This window comes from Oncorhynchus mykiss, chromosome 28 (assembly GCF_013265735.2).
Source record: "Oncorhynchus mykiss isolate Arlee chromosome 28, USDA_OmykA_1.1, whole genome shotgun sequence".
Lineage (NCBI taxonomy): Eukaryota > Metazoa > Chordata > Actinopteri > Salmoniformes > Salmonidae > Oncorhynchus > Oncorhynchus mykiss.
The window spans coordinates 39,986,880-40,007,184 of NC_048592.1; the positions used below are offsets into that span (position 1 = coordinate 39,986,880).

At 43.9% G+C, this 20,305-nt stretch overlaps 1 protein-coding gene across 2 annotated transcripts in view; it reads right to left on the reverse strand.

The window, feature by feature from the left end:
- Positions 1 to 20,305, reverse strand: part of LOC110508256 (microtubule cross-linking factor 1-like) — a 129,782-nt gene that overhangs the window by 13,513 nt on the left and 95,964 nt on the right. For both annotated transcript variants that reach the window (XM_036966544.1, XM_036966545.1), the window contains exons 11-16: positions 17,359 to 17,634; positions 16,260 to 16,616; positions 14,592 to 14,674; positions 12,533 to 12,780; positions 10,030 to 10,532; positions 3,172 to 4,089 (exon numbers count right to left, since the gene is read on the reverse strand). In XM_036966544.1, coding sequence (XP_036822439.1) covers positions 3,172 to 4,089; positions 10,030 to 10,532; positions 12,533 to 12,780; positions 14,592 to 14,674; positions 16,260 to 16,616; positions 17,359 to 17,634 — 2,385 coding nt within the window. The remainder of the gene's footprint in view (positions 1 to 3,171; positions 4,090 to 10,029; positions 10,533 to 12,532; positions 12,781 to 14,591; positions 14,675 to 16,259; positions 16,617 to 17,358; positions 17,635 to 20,305) is intronic.

Sequence of the window (20,305 nt, forward strand, 5' to 3'; positions counted from 1 at the left end):
ATCCACTTTAAAGTCAGTGTAGATGAAGGGGAGGAGACCAGTTAAAGAAGGATTTTTAAACCTTGAGGCAATTGAGACATGGATTGTGTATGTGTACCATTCAGAGGATGAATGGGAAAGACAAAATATTCATTCGGAAAGTATTCAGACCCCTTGACTTTTTCCACATTTTGTTACGTTACATCCTTATTCTAAAATTGAATGTAAAAAACAAATTCCTCATCAATCTACACACAATACCCGATAATGACATCACAATACCCGATAATGACATCACAATACCCGATAATGACATCACAATACCCGATAATGACAAATTGAAAGCCGATTTTTTTCCAAATTTATTGCAAATGTATTACAAATAAAAACAGAAATATCTCATTTAAGTATTCAGACCCTTTGCTATGAGACTCAACATTGAGCTCAGGTGCATCTTGTTTCCATTGATCATCATTGACCTGATTCTACAACTTGATTGGAGTCCACCTGTGGTAAATTCAATTGATTGGACAAGATTTGGAAAGGCACACACCTGTCTATATAAGGTCTCACAGTTGACAGTGTGTGTCAGAGCAAAAACCAAGCCATGAAGTCGAAGGAATTGTCCGTAGAGCTCAGAGACAGGATTGTGTCGAGGCACAGATCTGGGGAAGGGTACCAAAACATTTCTGCAGCATTGAAAGTTCCCAATAACACAGTGGCCTCCACCATTCTTAAATGGAAGAAGTTTGAAACCACCAAGACTCTTCCTAGAGCTGGCCACCCGGCCAAACTGAACAATTGGGGAAGAAGGGCCTTGGTCAGGGAGGTGACCAAGAACCTGATGGTCACTCTGACAGAGCTCCAGAGTTCCTCTGTGAAGATGGGTGAACCTTCCAGGAGGACAACCATCTCAGCAGCACTCCATCAATCAGGCCTTTATGGTAGAGTGGCCAGACAGAAGCCACTCCTCAGTAAAAGGCACATGACAGCCCGCTTGGAGTTTGCCAAAAGGCAACTAAAGGACTCTCAGACCATGAGAAACAAGATTCTCTGGTCTGACGAAACCAAGATTACATCTGGAGGAAATCTGGCACCATCCCTACAGTGAAGCATGGTGGTGGCAGCATCATGTTGTGGGCTGTTATTCAGCGGTTGGGACTGGGAGACTAGTCAGGATCGAGGGAGAGATGAACAGAGCAAAGTACATAGAGATACTTGATGAAAACCTGCTCTTGAGCACTCGGGACCTCAGACTGGGGCGAAGGACCCTAAGCACACAGCCAAGACAACACAGGAGTGGCTTCGGGACAAGTCTCTGAATGTCCTTGATGAATCTCTTGGGAGACCTGAAAATAGCTGTCCAGCGATGCTCCCCATCCAACCTGACAGAGCTTGAGAAGATCTGCAGAGAAGAATGGGAGAAACTCCCCACAATATGGGGTATTGTGATGTCATCATGGGGTATTGTGATGTCATTATGGGGTATTGTGATGTCATTTTGGGGTATTGTGATGTCGTTATGGGGTATTGTGATGTCATTATGGGGTATTGTGATGTCATTATGGGGTATTGTGATATCATTTTGGGGTATTGTGATGTCATTATGGGGTATTGTGATGTCATTATGGGGTATTGTGATGTCATTATGGGGTATTGTGATGTCATTTTGGGGTATTGTGATGTCGTTATGGGGTATTGTGATGTCATTATGGGGTATTGTGTGTAGATTGATGAGGAGGATTTTTTAACATTTATAATAAATTTTAGAACATGACTAACTTAACTAAAAAGTCAAGGGGTCTGAATACTTTCCGAATGCCCTGTAAGTCCCTTTGAACGGGGTATGTTAGTAGGTGCAACTCAATATTAGGAAGGTGTTCTTAATGTTTTGTACACTCAGTGTATGTACAGTAGGAATAGAAATGAGTGCTTCACTGTAATGTTTTCATTCACTTTAAACATACACTATTATCATAATGTTATATAGCTTTTAACCTACTTTTTGCGCAGATCTTTTCTAATGGTGTACTGATACTGGAATCACTTAAAGAATTTCAACCAAAATGTTATATTCATGTTTTTTCAACACATTGCTTGGGGCAAGATCACCCTAAGTGAAGTTGACAACAACCGGATGTATCCAGTTTCCAGGGATACAGCAATTTCAACCTAGCTTCCTTTTCCTCTAAAAAAAACCTGCTACGTTAGGTTAGAACAGACAGCCAGGGTTTGAAACCCTCAGTACTATCGGGTCAGCCCTACTCCTTATGGTCACGGCAATGCCAAACTTATGGTCACGGCAACTACAATACTAACAGTGTCCAACTGAATGGGTGGTGGCTGAAGCAGAGTGATAGGAGTCAAAAGGAGTCAGATCAGCCCTTTCCAGTATAGAGAAGAAACAAAGAAGCACAATAGTATATACTGAACTAGGGGAAAATACAATAGAATACTGTAGAATACAATAGAATACAGTAGAATACAGTAGAATACGGAAAATACTGTAGAATACAATAGAATGCCTTAAAATACTTTGGAATACAATATAATGCAGTAAAATACAGTACAATATAATAGAATACAGTAAAATACTGTATAATACAATAGAATACAGTAAAATACTGTAGAATACAATAGAATACAGTAAAATACTGTAGAATACAATATAATACAGTAAAATACTGTAAAATACAATAGAATACAGTAAAATACTGTAGAATACAATAGAATACAGTAAAATACTGTATGTGGAAAAAAGTTATTCAATATAAAACACTACTATAGTGTCAGTCAATGCTTTTTGATCAGACAAGAAAATACCAGCACGGAGTTATATGATTTTTTAAAAATGATTATTTCCTAAATTGGGTTTGTTTTGGTCAAAATATTGCTTGTCTGGGTCTGTAGCCCAATGGGTGGGCTAATAAACTAACAACAAATATAAACAACCAATCCAATTAGTAGAGTGATAGTGTTTAGACTAAAACACCAGCATTTAGGTCAATAAGAACACATTTTAAAAGTAATTTAAAAAAAATCCTAGTTAGTGTTTATGTAGGTTTTAATTATCCATTTCTAGGACTCTAGGAAAGAACATGTCCAACAGGTGACCAACAGGTGACCAACAGGTGACCTAAAAGTGAGCCTAATAAACACTAAGCAATAAACGCAGTAGGTGTTATTATTTACCTCCAAACACCCCGACTGGTTCCTGTCTCCCTCCGCCTGTCGCCCCTCTCTCGTGTAGCCTCCCTGTCCCTGGGCTGAGGACCCACCAGACCCCAGTCTCTTCTCCTCCCTGAAGCTCTGTTCCAACAGCTTCTTGTTCAGCAGACGGGCTGCGTTCTCTGCTAGGGTGTATCCAGGCGGGGCAGACAGGTCCTGGCGTATACTGAGCACCTCCGGTGTCCTCTCCCCCCCTGTTCCCCCCGGCCCTCCCTGGGTCTCTACTATCAGCTGCACCGGGCTGGGAGAACGCCCGCGGACATTCCTCAGAAACTCCTGGACAGCTCCAAGGTATCTTGGGTCTTTGAGGTCTGAGGGGGGTAGACCGGGTTCACCAGGAGGTGAGGGGTCAAGGGGGGTGGGGCGGGAGCGGCTGGGGGACTTGGTGAATTTGCACTGCGGGGGTTCGTAGGCCACGGGGCTGTGGTCTATGATGTTGAAGAGACAAGACAGGCCGTCGTTGATGGTGGTGTGGACCGGAGAGTCCCTGGTGGTGGTGGAGCGAGCCCAGGCCGACTCAGAGGCACCCTTCTGGGGGGTGGTAGGGGTAGGGGCCCTGGGGCCGGCCGTGGAGCTTGAGGCCCCACCTTGGAGGTCAGCCTTCGATGATGTTGACAGCTTCCTCTGGAGCTTAGGGGAGCCGTACTTAGGAGAACAACATGGACGCTCGAACTTGGACTGGACTACAGGGGAGTACTGTATCTTACGGATGTTTCTGGAGGGGGAGGAGATAGGGGTGGAGCCTCCTTTAGGGGTGAGGCAGCGGTGAGGGGAGCTGGTGAGGGTGCGGAGGATGTCTGTCTGTAACCCCACGCTGATGGTCTGAGTGGTCTGGGTTCCCCGAGTGGTGAAACCATTTGTCTGACACGCCATATCTCGGAGCTGTGGAGTCAATTAAACAAACAAGTGAAAAGTCTAAGTGAGAAGAGGATCCCCAAACCTGAAAGACAGTAGAAACCTCATAGAGATGAACAGCTAGACAGTATACTGTAGAAACCTCACAGAGACGAACAGCTAGACAGTATACTGTAGAAACCTCACAGAGATGAACAGCTAGACAGTATACTGTAGAAACCTCACAGAGACGAACAGCTAGACAGTATACTGTAGAAACCTCACAGAGACGAACAGCTAGACAGTATACTGTAGAAGCCTCACAGAGACGAACAGCTAGACAGTATACTGTAGAAACCTCACAGAGATGAACAGCTAGACAGTATACTGTAGAAACCTCACAGAGACGAACAGCTAGACAGCAGGCTAGATGGATGAACAACATGCTAGATGGATGAACAACATGCTAGATGGATGAACAGCTAGACAACAGACTAGATGGATGAACAACTAGACAACAGACTAGATGGATGAACAACATACTAGATGGATGAACAACAGACTAGATGGATGAACAGCTAGACAACAGACTAGATGGATGAACAACTAGACAACAGACTAGATGGATGAACAACATACTAGATGGATGAACAGCTAGACAACAGACTAGATGGATGAACAACAGACTAGATGGATGAACAACAGACTAGATGGATGAACAACAGACTAGATGGATGAACAACAGACTAGATGGATGAACAACAGACTAGATGGATGAACAACAGACTAGATGGATGAACAACAGACTAGATGGATGAACAGCTAGACAACAGACTAGATGGATGAACAACAGACTAGATGGATGAACAACTAGACAACAGACTAGATGGATGAACAACATACTAGATGGATGAACAGCTAGACAACAGACTAGATGGATGAACAGCTAGACAACAGACTAGATGGATGAACAACAGACTAGATGGATGAACAACAGACTAGATGGATGAACAGCTAGACAACAGACTAGATGGATGAACAACAGACTAGATGGATGAACAACAGACTAGATGGATGAACAACAGACTAGATGGATGAACAACAGACTAGATGGATGAACAACAGACTAGATGGATGAACAACTAGACAACAGACTAGATGGATGAACAATAGACTAGATGGATGAACAACAGACTAGATGGATGAACAGCTAGACAACAGACTAGATGGATGAACAACAGACTAGATGGATGAACAGCTAGACAACAGACTAGATGGATGAACAACATACTAGATGGATGAACAACAGACTAGATGGATGAACAACAGACTAGATGGATGAACAGCTAGACAACAGACTAGATGGATGAACAACAGACTAGATGGATGAACAACAGACTAGATGGATGAACAACAGACTAGATGGATGAACAACAGACTAGATGGATGAACAACAGACTAGATGGATGAACAACAGACTAGATGGATGAACAACAGACTAGATGGATGAACAGCTAGACAACAGACTAGATGGATGAACAACATACTAGATGGATGAACAGCTAGACAACAGACTAGATGGATGAACAACAGACTAGATGGATGAACAGCTAGACAACAGACTAGATGGATGAACAACAGACTAGATGGATGAACAACAGACTAGATGGATGAACAACAGACTAGATGGATGAACAGCTAGACAACAGACTAGATGGATGAACAACAGACTAGATGGATGAACAACAGACTAGATGGATGAACAGCTAGACAACAGACTAGATGGATGAACAACATACTAGATGGATGAACAGCTAGACAACAGACTAGATGGATGAACAACATACTAGATGGATGAACAGCTAGACAACAGACTAGATGGATGAACAACAGACTAGATGGATGAACAGCTAGACAACAGACTAGATGGATGAACAACAGACTAGATGGATGAACAGCTAGACAACAGACTAGATGGATGAACAACAGACTAGATGGATGAACAACAGACTAGATGGATGAACAACAGACTAGATGGATGAACAACAGACTAGATGGATGAACAACAGACTAGATGGATGAACAACAGACTAGATGGATGAACAACAGACTAGATGGATGAACAACAGACTAGATGGATGAACAGCTAGACAACAGACTAGATGGATGAACAACAGACTAGATGGATGAACAACAGACTAGATGGATGAACAACAGACTAGATGGATGAACAACAGACTAGATGGATGAACAACAGACTAGATGGATGAACAACAGACTAGATGGATGAACAGCTAGACAACAGACTAGACGGATGAACAGCTAGACAACAGACTAGATGGATGAACAACAGACTAGATGGATGAACAACAGACTAGATGGATGAACAACAGACTAGATGGATGAACAACAGACTAGATGGCTGAACAGCTAGACAACAGACTAGATGGATGAACAACAGACTAGATGGATGAACAACAGACTAGATGGATGAACAACAGACTAGATGGATGAACAACAGACTAGATGGATGAACAACAGACTAGATGGATGAACAACAGACTAGACGGATGAACAACAGACTAGACGGATGAACAACAGACTAGATGGATGAACAACAGAATAGATGGATGAACAACAGACTAGATGGATGAACAACAGACTAGATGGATGAACAGCTAGACAACAGACTAGATGGATGAACAACAGACTAGATGGATGAACAACAGACTAGATGGATGAACAACAGACTAGATGGATGAACAACAGACTAGATGGATGAACAACAGACTAGATGGATGAACAACAGACTAGATGGATGAACAACAGACTAGATGGATGAACAACAGACTAGATGGATGAACAGCTAGACAACAGACTAGATGGATGAACAACAGACTAGATGGATGAACAACAGACTAGATGGATGAACAACAGACTAGATGGATGAACAACAGACTAGACGGATGAACAACAGACTAGATGGATGAACAACAGACTAGATGGATGAACAACAGACTAGATGGATGAACAGCTAGACAACAGACTAGACGGATGAACAGCTAGACAACAGACTAGATGGATGAACAACAGACTAGATGGATGAACAACTAGACAACAGACTAGATGGATGAACAGCTAGACAACAGACTAGATGGATGAACAACAGACAAGATGGATGAACAACAGACTAGATGGATGAACAACAGACTAGATGGATGAACAGCTAGACAACAGACTAGATGGATGAACAACAGACTAGATGGATGAACAACAGACTAGATGGATGAACAACAGACTAGATGGATGAACAACAGACTAGATGGATGAACAACAGACTAGATGGATGAACAACAGACTAGACGGATGAACAACATACTAGATGGATGAACAACAGACTAGATGGATGAACAACAGACTAGATGGATGAACAACAGACTAGATGGATGAACAACAGACTAGATGGATGAACAACAGACTAGACGGATGAACAACAGACTAGATGGATGAACAACAGACTAGATGGATGAACAACAGACTAGATGGATGAACAACAGACTAGATGGATGAACAACAGACTAGATGGATGAACAGCTAGACAACAGACTAGATGGATGAACAACAGACTAGACGGATGAACAACAGACTAGACGGATGAACAACAGACTAGATGGATGAACAACAGACTAGATGGATGAACAACAGACTAGATGGATGAACAACAGACTAGATGGATGAACAACAGACTAGATGGATGAACAGCTAGACAACAGACTAGACGGATGAACAGCTAGACAACAGACTAGATGGATGAACAACAGACTAGATGGATGAACAACAGACTAGATGGATGAACAACAGACTAGATGGATGAACAGCTAGACAACAGACTAGACGGATGAACAGCTAGACAACAGACTAGATGGATGAACAACAGACTAGATGGATGAACAACAGACTAGATGGATGAACAACAGACTAGATGGATGAACAACAGACTAGATGGATGAACAGCTAGACAACAGACTAGATGGATGAACAACAGACTAGATGGATGAACAACAGACTAGATGGATGAACAGCTAGACAACAGACTAGATGGATGAACAACAGACTAGATGGATGAACAGCTAGACAACAGACTAGATGGATGAACAACAGACTAGATGGATGAACAACTAGACAACAGACTAGATGGATGAACAACATACTAGATGGATGAACAGCTAGACAACAGACTAGATGGATGAACAACAGACTAGATGGATGAACAACAGACTAGATGGATGAACAACAGACTAGATGGATGAACAACAGACTAGATGGATGAACAACAGACTAGATGGATGAACAACAGACTAGATGGATGAACAACAGACTAGATGGATGAACAACAGACTAGACGGATGAACAACAGACTAGATGGATGAACAATAGACTAGATGGATGAACAACATACTAGATGGATGAACAACAGACTAGATGGATGAACAACAGACTAGATGGATGAACAACATACTAGATGGATGAACAGCTAGACAACAGACTAGATGGATGAACAACAGACTAGACGGATGAACAACAGACTAGATGGATGAACAACAGACTAGATGGATGAACAACAGACTAGATGGATGAACAACAGACTAGATGGATGAACAGCTAGACAACAGACTAGACGGATGAACAGCTAGACAACAGACTAGATGGATGAACAACAGACTAGATGGATGAACAACAGACTAGATGGATGAACAACAGACTAGATGGATGAACAACAGACTAGATGGATGAACAGCTAGACAACAGACTAGATGGATGAACAACAGACTAGATGGATGAACAACAGACTAGATGGATGAACAACAGACTAGATGGATGAACAACAGACTAGATGGATGAACAACAGACTAGATGGATGAACAACAGACTAGATGGATGAACAGCTAGACAACAGACTAGATGGATGAACAACAGACTAGATGGATGAACAACAGACTAGATGGATGAACAACAGACTAGATGGATGAACAACAGACTAGATGGATGAACAGCTAGACGGATGAACAGCTAGACAACAGACTAGATGGATGAACAACAGACTAGATGGATGAACAACATACTAGATGGATGAACAGCTAGACAACAGACTAGATGGATGAACAACAGACTAGATGGATGAACAGCTAGACAACAGACTAGATGGATGAACAACAGACTAGATGGATGAACAACTAGACAACAGACTAGATGGATGAACAACATACTAGATGGATGAACAGCTAGACAACAGACTAGATGGATGAACAACAGACTAGATGGATGAACAACAGACTAGATGGATGAACAACAGACTAGATGGATGAACAACAGACTAGATGGATGAACAACAGACTAGATGGATGAACAACAGACTAGATGGATGAACAACAGACTAGATGGATGAACAATAGACTAGATGGATGAACAACAGACTAGATGGATGAACAACAGACTAGATGGATGAACAACAGACTAGATGGATGAACAGCTAGACGGATGAACAGCTAGACAACAGACTAGATGGATGAACAACAGACTAGATGGATGAACAACATACTAGATGGATGAACAGCTAGACAACAGACTAGATGGATGAACAACAGACTAGATGGATGAACAATAGACTAGATGGATGAACAACAGACTAGATGGATGAACAACAGACTAGATGGATGAACAACAGACTAGATGGATGAACAGCTAGACAACAGACTAGATGGATGAACAACAGACTAGATGGATGAACAACAGACTAGATGGATGAACAACAGACTAGATGGATGAACAACAGACTAGATGGATGAACAACAGACTAGATGGATGAACAGCTAGACAACAGACTAGATGGATGAACAGCTAGACAACAGACTAGATGGATGAACAGCTAGACAACAGACTAGATGGATGAACAGCTAGACAACAACAACAGATACAACGTCAACAGACCTGTCTCTGTTGCTCCAGGTGGTCCGAGGTGCCAGAGCGGTAGTTCCTAACGGAGAAGGCCACCTCCTTCATGTCATCACTGAGGTTCCGTGACAGCTGCAGCTCCAGAGACGACGCGTACCCCACCGTGGGGATGGGACCCCCAACCCCCCCCCCACCCTCTAATAACTCCTTATGACAGGAAGGAGGCCACCTACCATCACCAAACACCTCGTCTGGACCTCCTACCCCCCCAATCCCGGAGGCACCCCCTGCCTCACCAACACCCCCACCCCCTTGCCCCTTAGTTCCTTTGGGGTACAGGTAGTCTTGATCGGAGGGCCCGGGGGATCGGGTGGGGCTGTGGGAGACGTGGACCCCTGCTCCCCCTCCTATGTTACCCCCGTTTCCCCTGAGTGGGGAGCGCTGGCAGTGTGGTGGGCAGGGGGGCTCGTGGCTGGATTGGGTATTGGTGGTCAAAGTGGCGCTGGTGGTTAGGAACCACGAGGCCGGCTGGAATGGTTCTGGGAGTCAGAGAGAGAATGTGGAATGATTAGAACTAGAATTCTAACTAATACAGCTCTGAAAAGGATTCTCGGAGAACCAATATCCCTCGCTTAAAACACAGCCCTTTGGAACAATTTAAATGTTTCATATCAAGACATCTTTTGATTTGAAATCTTTTTGACATCAAATTATATTAGAAATAAATATAAACTACTGGAACCAAGACTTACAAAGAACTGATATTGTCACAAGACGGAGGGACAGTTGGATCATAACTAACTAAATTACAGTTAACGTAAAATCTACGCTTAATCCAGTAGTTAGAAAGTTGAAACTAACTCAATAATCCAGGCCTTCTGGGAATGTTATGATGTCATAAAGTTATGGGCGGAGTTAGAAAGTTGAAACTAACTCAATAATCCAGGCCTTCTGGGAATGTTATGATGTCATAAAGTTATGGGCGGAGTTAGAAAGTTGAAACTAACTCAATAATCCAGGCCTTCTGGGAATGTTATGATGTCATAAAGTTATGGGCGGAGTTAGAAAGTTGAAACTAACTCAATAATCCAGGCCTTCTGGGAATGTTATGATGTCATAAAGTTATGGGCGGAGTTAGAAAGTTGAAACTAACTCAATAATCCAGGCCTTCTGGGAATGTTATGATGTCATAAAGTTATGGGCGGAGTTAGAAAGTTGAAACTAACTCAATAATCCAGGCCTTCTGGGAATGTTATGATGTCATAAAGTTATGGGCGGAGTTAGAAAGTTGAAACTAACTCAATAATCCATGCCTTCTGGGAATGTTACGATGTCATAAAGTTATGGGCGGAGTTAGAAAGTTGAAACTAACTCAATAATCCAGGCCTTCTGGGAATGTTATGATGTCATAAAGTTATGGGCGGAGTTAGAAAGTTGAAACTAACTCAATAATCCAGGCCTTCTGGGAATGTTATGATGTCATAAAGTTATGGGCGGAGTTAGAAAGTTGAAACTAACTCAATAATCCAGGCCTTCTGGGAATGTTATGATGTCATAAAGTTATGGGCGGAGTTAGAAAGTTGAAACTAACTCAATAATCCATGCCTTCTGGGAATGTTACGATGTCATAAAGTTATGGGCGGAGTTAGAAAGTTGAAACTAACTCAATAATCCATACCTCCTGGGAATGTTATGATGTCATAAAGTTATGGACGGAGTTAGAAAGTTGAAACTAACTCAATAATCCATACCTTCTGGGAATGTTATGATGTCATAAAGTTATGGGCGGAGTTAGAAAGTTGAAACTAACTCAATAATCCATACCTTCTGGGAATGTTATGATGTCATAAAGTTATGGGCGGAGTTAGAAAGTTGAAACTAACTCAATAATCCAGGCCTTCTGGGAATGTTATGATGTCATAAAGTTATGGGCGGAGTTAGAAAGTTGAAACTAACTCAATAATCCAGGCCTTCTGGGAATGTAATGATGTCATAAAGTTATGGGCGGAGTTAGAAAGTTGAAACTAACTCAATAATCCATACCTCCTGGGAATGTTATGATGTCATACAGTTATGGGCGGAGTTAGAAAGTTGTCAGTCAGAAAGTATTACAACGTAAATGTACTTTTTAATCCGTCTATCTGCAGATTTCTCGACACGACATATGAGGGAGCAGTGAGATACCTGACGGGTTGGACGACACTTTTATCGTCAATCATCTTGAAAAAAAACAACTGGAAATCAACCAATCCGCCGTCGTTAAGACAACGGGAAGGTTAAATGCTTTATTATCTAAATGTTGAAAGTGCTTGGGCCACGGAGAGCTGCAGTTTGAGGCCATGTGGAGGAGAGTGATGCGCTGGAGATGGGGGGGGGGGGGAGCAGGTGGTTCTGGGTAGGGGTGATGCTGTGAATGTTTGTGTGATGTTGTCATTTGCATGTGTATGTTTTGTATTGAAAAAATAAAAAATGTAAATAAAAAATGTAAATGGTGATGGTAAAAACCGACAGCGTTAAACCCATGAGCAAAATTCAGTACCTGAAGCGGGCCGTTCTGCCCAGGCCTCCATGGCTGTAGGGGTGTGGTGGCCTGGTGTCGGGGATGGGCCAGGGACAGGGAAGTCCCAACCCTTACTGTTGAACTCCTCAATGTACTTCAGGTCGTCGGGTGACAGCGGCGGAGTCACGTCGTCACGGCCACGGTCACCATGACGACCCCTGTCAGGCAGGAATGGAGAGCTGTCCATCAGACGCTGGAAGTCACTCATGGAACAGACCGACTTAGCCCTGAGGAGGAGGAGAGAAAAGGTGTCAGTGAAAACACATTATCAGACAATGTAGCAAAGGAGAGAAGAGGAGAGAGTGCAGAGAGGATTCAGTACATCAGCATCACAGATCCACCGCTGAATCCTGTCACTAGAAGGAAGACGTAGGTAAGGACATGACAGAGATAAACAGCACAGGCAGGACTGTCTCTGTCATATCTCTTGTCTAAACTACATGCTAGAGCCTCTCTTCACAGGCAGGACTGTCTCTGGCATATCTCTTGTCTAAACTACATGCTAGAGCCTCTCTTCACAGGCAGGACTGTCTCTGGCATATCTCTTGTCTAAACTACATGCTAGAGCCTCTCTTCACAGGCAGGACTGTCTCTGGCATATCTCTTGTCTAAACTACATGCTAGAGCCTCTCTTCACAGGCAGGACTGTCTCTGGCATATCTCTTGTCTAAACTACATGTTACAGCCTCTCTTCACAGAGCATAAAAACATCTAGTGAAGGCCAGTTAATGCATTTCATTTCATTAGGGATCGCTATAAAATGATTCAATAATTAATCATCAGGCTGCAATGACTTGGATCATGTACCATTACGATCTTTCACAAATAGCTTCTTCACAGAGCTGCTTCACAGAGCTTCTTCACAGAGCTTCTTCACAGAGCTTCTTCACAGAGGTGCTTCACAGAGGTGCTTCACAGAGCTGCTTCACAGAGGTGCTTCACAGAGCTGCTTCACAGAGGTGCCTCACAGAGCTGCTTCACAGAGCTTCTTCACAGAGCTTCTTCACAGAGGTGCTTCACAGAGGTGCTTCACAGAGATGCTTCACAGAGGTGCTTCACAGAGGTGCTTCACAGAGCTTCTTCACAGAGCTGCTTCACAGAGGTGCTTCCACACAAACCATCAGGGAAAATCCCTTCCTACAGCAGTCATTTCTTTACCCAAAGGATGTATCAGTACAGTAGACTTACTAAATATACAGTGAGTGGAGGTCAGAGCACACAACAGCCAAAAGCAGAAAACATATCTATTGTAAATGTTAAAATGGCAGCCTGTCTAGATACGATAAGTGGAAACAATACCAGTAATAACATCATTTGGATGAATCCAGGTAAGTCACACCTACAGTAATAACAAGGACAGGTTGTCACAGTAACAACAAGGACAGGTTGTCACAGTAACAACAAGGACAGGTTGTCACAGTAACAACAAGGCCAGGTTGTCACAGTAACAACAAGGACAGGTTGTCACAGTAACAACAAGGACAGGTTGTCACAGTAACAACAAGGACAGGTTGTCACAGTAACAACAAGGACAGGTTGTCACAGTAACAACAAGGACAGGTTGTCACAGTAACAACAAGGTCAGGTTGTCACAGTAACAACAAGGACAGGTTGTCACAGTAACAACAAGGACAGGTTGTCACAGTAACAACAAGGACAGGTTGTCACAGTAACAACAAGGACAGGTTGTCACAGTAACAACAAGGACAGGTTGTCACAGTAACAACAAGGACAGGTTGTCACAGTAACAACAAGGACAGGTTGTCACAGTAACAACAAGGCCAGGTTGTCACAGTAACAACAAGGACAGGTTGTCACAGTAACAACAAGGACAGGTTGTCACAGTAACAACAAGGACAGGTTGTCACAGTAACAACAAGGACAGGTTGTCACAATAACAACAAGGACAGGTTGTCACAGTAACAACAAAGACAGGTTGTCACAGTAACAACAAAGACAGGTTGTCACAGTAACAACAAGGACAGGTTGTCACAGTAACAACAAGGACAGGTTGTCACAGTAACAATAAGGTTGTTACCTGAGCAGGCTGCCAAAACCCATCTCCTCCTCCTCCTCCTGGTACTTCGAGGGGCCCTCTCTGTCTGGGATCTCATTCAGAGCCTGAAATCTCACACACACACACACACACACACACACACACACACACACACACACACACACACACACACACACACACACACACACACACACACACACACACACACACACACACACACATACACACACACACACACACAAACAGACTCACACACACACACACACACACACACACACAAACAGACTCACACACACGCACACACACACACACACACACACACACACACACACACACAAACAGACTCACACACACACAAACAGACTCACACACACACACAAACAGACACGCACACACACACAAACAGACACACACACACACACAAACAGACACACACACACACACACACAAACAGACACACACACACACACACACACACATACACACACACACACACACAAAGAGAAGTGTTGGTGTTGGCTGGTACAAAACCCTGCACTGGACCAGTATTGAAAAAGACCACTCTTTGAGGTCTGAAAACACTTTAGGGGTTAACTGTGACTTTTATACAGTCCTGGACTATGTCCCAAATGGCACCCTATTCCCTATATAGTGCACTACTATAGACCCTATTCCCTATATAGTGCACTACTATAGACCCTATTCCCTATAGAGTGCACTACTTTAGACCCTATTCCCTATATAGTGCACTACTATAGACCCTATTCCCTATAGAGTGCACTACTATAGACCCTATTCCCTATAGAGTGCACTACTATAGACCAGAGCCCTATTCCCTATATCTTGCACTACTATAGACCCTATTCCCTATATAGTGCACTACTTTAGACCCTATTCCCTATATAGTGCACTACTATAGACCAGAGCCCTATTCCCTATATAGTGCACTACTATAGACCCTATTCCCTATATAGTGCACTACTTTAGACCCTATTCCCTATATAGTGCACTAATATAGACCAGAGCCCTATTCCCTATATAGTACACTACTATAGACCAGAGCCCTATTCCCTATATAGTGCACTACTATAGACCAGAGCCCTATTCCCTATATAGTGCACTACTATAGACCAGAGCCCTATTCCCTATATAGTGCACTACTATAGACCCTATTCCCTATATAGTGCACTACTATAGACCAGAGCCCTATTCCCTATATAGTGCACTGCTATAGACCAGAGCCCTATTCCCTATATAGTGCACTACTATAGACCAGAGCCCTATTCCCTATATAGTGCACTATTATAGACCAGAGCCCTATTCCCTATATAGTGCACTACTATAGACCAGAGCCCTATTCCCTATATAGTGCACTACTATAGACCCTATTCCCTATATATAGTGCACTACTATAGACCCTATTCCCTATATAGTGCACTACTATAGACCAGAGCCCTATTCCCTATATAGTGCACTACTATAGACCAGAGCCCTATTCCCTATATAGTGCACTACTATAGACCAGAGCCCTATTCCCTATATAGTACACTACTATAGACCAGAGCCCTATTCCCTATATAGTGCACTACTATAGACCAGAGCCCTATTCCCTATATAGTACACTACTATAGACCAGAGCCCTGTCCACCTCCCCATACTACATAGAGAATTAGTTCTAACATGTCTCACCTGGTTCAAACAGGGGAACCTCTTGTCAGAGTCCAGTCTGCAGGGAGGTGGGCCCCTCAGGCCACCCAGGGGGTCCAGTGTCAGAGCGTCCAGGAAAAGGTTCTCCGTTGCGCCTCTGAACCTCACTACAGCCCCCTGCTCTTCATGGGCCTCTGAGTCCGAGTGGGAGCGGGTGGGGAGGGAAACAGGGCCTGGGATGGCAGAGCGAGGAAAGCGTGGTGACCTTGGGGAGCGAGGGGCCTTGCATGGGCTCTCCTGGGGGGAAAAGACACCCCTGTGTCCTCCTGCTCTCTCCCCTTCTTTGATGTCAGTTGGTGAGCCCTCGCTGCCCCTTCGTACTTTAAGCTCTCTCTGTAGCTGTGGGGGGAGGATAGAGAGGAGAGGGAGAGAGAGAGAAAGGGAAGAGAGGAAAGGAAGGAGGGAGGAGAGGGAATGGGAAGAGAGAGAGGAGGACAGGGAGAGGGAAATAAGAACAAAATGTACATGGTCATAATTTTCAGTGATCATATTATAATGCCATAAGCATAACACTGTGAGACATTGTTCCTTCCTCTTCAGAGATATCAATTAAACTAACACAAGGATTTCATCATTATTAACTGTGTATCTTATGCATTTCAAAACTTCTCAGACATATAATGGTGTGAATATTAACTTCTATTCCTTTCTTCTCTCTCCCTCTTCTCTCCTTCCTCTCTCCCCCTTGCCCTCACTCTCTCCCCTCATCTCCCCCTTCCCCTCATCTCCCTCCTCTCCCCTCCACCTCCCTCCCTCTCTCCCCCTCCCCCATCTCTCTCCTCTGTCCCTCCGTCCCCTCCTCCTCTCACTACTCTCCCCCTACCTCCTCTCCTCTCCCTCCTCTCTCCGTTCACCTCCTCTCTCCCCCTCCCCCTCCTCTCACTCCTCTCTCCCTACCTCCCGTCCCCTCCTCTCCCTCCTTTCTCCCTTCACCTCCTGTTGCTGTCCCACTTGTCTCTCCTGGTCGAAGCGTTCCAGTAGGCCTCTCCCTCCCTCCCTCCCTCCCTCCCTCCCTCCCTCCCTCCCTCCCTCCCTCCCTCCTCCTCCTCTCTCCCTTCACCTCCTCTCTCCCCCTCCTCACCCTCTCCATCTCGTGGTGCATGTTTCTCATGTTGCTGTCCCACTCTTGTCTCTCCTGGTCGAAGCGTTCCAGTAGGCCTCTCCTCTCCCTCCCCCACCTCTTCTCTCCATGCTGCAGCTTCCAGTGGAGGTCCAGGGAGGTGCTGTGGCTCTCTGCCAGGAGGCAACGGTGCTCCTCTCGCTCCTGTTTAAAGGCCCAGTCTGGATCTCCTCCTCCTCCTCCTACCTGCGTCTCTCCTCTCACCTCTCCTTTCTCTTCTCGTCTCTCCTCTTCCAGCTGGTTGAACACATAAACAGACAGGCAATAGATTAATACAGTTGAAGACCAATCCATAACAATGTGGTGAAGTATGAGGATGAGTCCTTCTACTGACCGTGTGAGCTGACCAGGAGAAACTCAGTCTGTCAGGTGACCTGACTACAATCCGTCTATCAGATGACCTGACTACAATCAGTCTGTCAGATGGTCAGATGACCTGACTACAATCAGTCTGTCAGATGGTCAGATGACCTGACTACAATCAGTCTGTCAGATGGTCAGATGACCTGACTACAATCAGTCTGTCAGGTGACCTGACTACAATCAGTCTGTCAGATGGTCAGATGACCTGACTACAATCAGTCTGTCAGATGGTCAGATGACCTGACTACAATCAGTCTGTCAGATGGTCAGATGGCCTGACTACAATCAGTCTGTCAGATGACCTGACTACAATCAGTCTGTCAGATGGTCAGATGACCTGACTACAATCAGTCTGTCAGATGGTCAGATGACCTGACTACAATCAGTCTGTCAGGTGACCTGACTACAATCAGTCTGTCAGATGGTCAGATGACCTGACTACAATCAGTCTGTCAGATGGTCAGATGGCCTGACTACAATCAGTCTGTCAGATGACCTGACTATAATCAGTCTGTCAGATGGTCAGATGGCCTGCCTACAATCAGTCTGTCAGATGGTCAGATGGCCTGCCTACAATCAGTCTGTCAGATGACCTGACTACAATCAGTCTGTCAAATGACCTGATTACAATCAGTCTGTCAGATGGTCAGATGACCTGACTACAATCAGTCTGTCAGATGGTCAGATGACCTGACTACAATCAGTCTGTCAGATGGTCAGATTACCTGACTACAATCAGTCTGTCAGATGGTCAGATGGCCTGACTACAATCAGTCTGTCAGATGACCTGACTATAATCAGTCTGTCAGATGGTCAGATGGCCTGCCTACAATCAGTCTGTCAGATGACCTGACTACAATCAGTCTGTCAAATGACCTGACTACAATCAGTCTGTCAGATGGTCAGATGGCCTGCCTACAATCAGTCTGTCAGATGACCTGACTACAATCAGTCTGTCAGATGACCTGACTACAATCAGTCTGTCAGATGGCCTGACTACAATCAGTCTGTCAGATGGCCAGATGGCCTGACTACAATCAGTCTGTCAAATGACCTGACTACAATCAGTCTGTCAGATGGCCAGATGGCCTGACTACAATCAGTCTGTCAGATGGCCTGACTACAATCAGTCTGTCAGATGGCCAGATGGCCTGACTACAATCAGTCTGTCAGATGGTCAGATGGCCTGACTACAATCAGTCTGTCAGATGACCTGACTATAATCAGTCTGTCAGATGGCCAGATGGCCTGACTACAATCAGTCTGTCAGATGGCCTGACTACAATCAGTCTGTCAGATGACCTGACTATAATCAGTCTGTCAGATGGCCAGATGGCCTGACTACAATCAGTCTGTCAGATGGCCTGCCTACAATCAGTCTGTCAGATGGCCAGATGGCCAGACTACAATCAGTCTGTCAGATGGCCAGATGGCCTGACTACAATCAGTCTGCCAGATGGCCAGACTACAATCAGGTTGATAGTTTGATAAATATTTGTTATTAGATGGAAGTTATTTGTGTTGTGAACAGATATCTACGATATATATATTTTCAGCAGCCTGTATTGTAAAACTGCAGTGAAAACGAACTACAGAAAACCTCCACATTGTTTTATAAGAAGTTGATATAATTGATATATATATATATATATATAATAAATAATATAATTATAATAATATATATTGATATAAGGAACCAGAGGAAGAAACAGCCAGTCGGTGTTCTGTAGAGGAATATCAAACATTCTCATTGTCATAGGAAATAATATGCAAAACTGCTATGAACAACATGTTTTATCATTGAATGGATATGCAATAAAGAGATGTATCATTTGTGGTTATAATTTGATTTATAATTTGGCTCACTGGGTTTTGGCTCGAAATGTTGGAGCTCAAACACAAAAAAAAAAAAAAACGGATTACGAACAGACACAGTTGGTTATTCTCAGACAAAAACGACTGTCCTGAGCCAAGACGAACCTCACAAGTGTTACAATAGTTAGACCTGTGTCAGCGCTGCGGTCTCTTTAAAAGGTGACCAGCGTTATCTGTAACTGTGTTTGCTCATTAATAACCTCAAGAACGAGAGGAAGGTAGGACACATATTCAGGCCCTTTGACTGCAGACAGCACCATCTGTGTACCTGAGCCACATCACACTGCATCACCAGCCTTTCACTTCTCAGGAGCCAAGAGACCTTCAGGCCTACATTAACGTATTATCCATATACTTACTGTGAGATCCATCCTTTAAGGCAGATATCTGCATCCCAGTGATGCTGCCTCTTTAAGGCAGATATCTGCATCCCAGTGATGCTGCCTCTTTAAGGCAGATATCTGCATCCCAGTGATGCTGTCTCTTTCAGGCAGACATCTGCATCCCAGTAATGCTGTCTCTTTCAGGCAGACATCTACATCCCAGTGATGCTGTCTCTTTCAGGCAGACATCTGCATCCCAGTGATGCTGTATCTATAATCTCTTTAAGGCAGACATCTACATCCCAGTGATGCTGTCTCTTTAAGGCAGACATCTACATCCCAGTGAT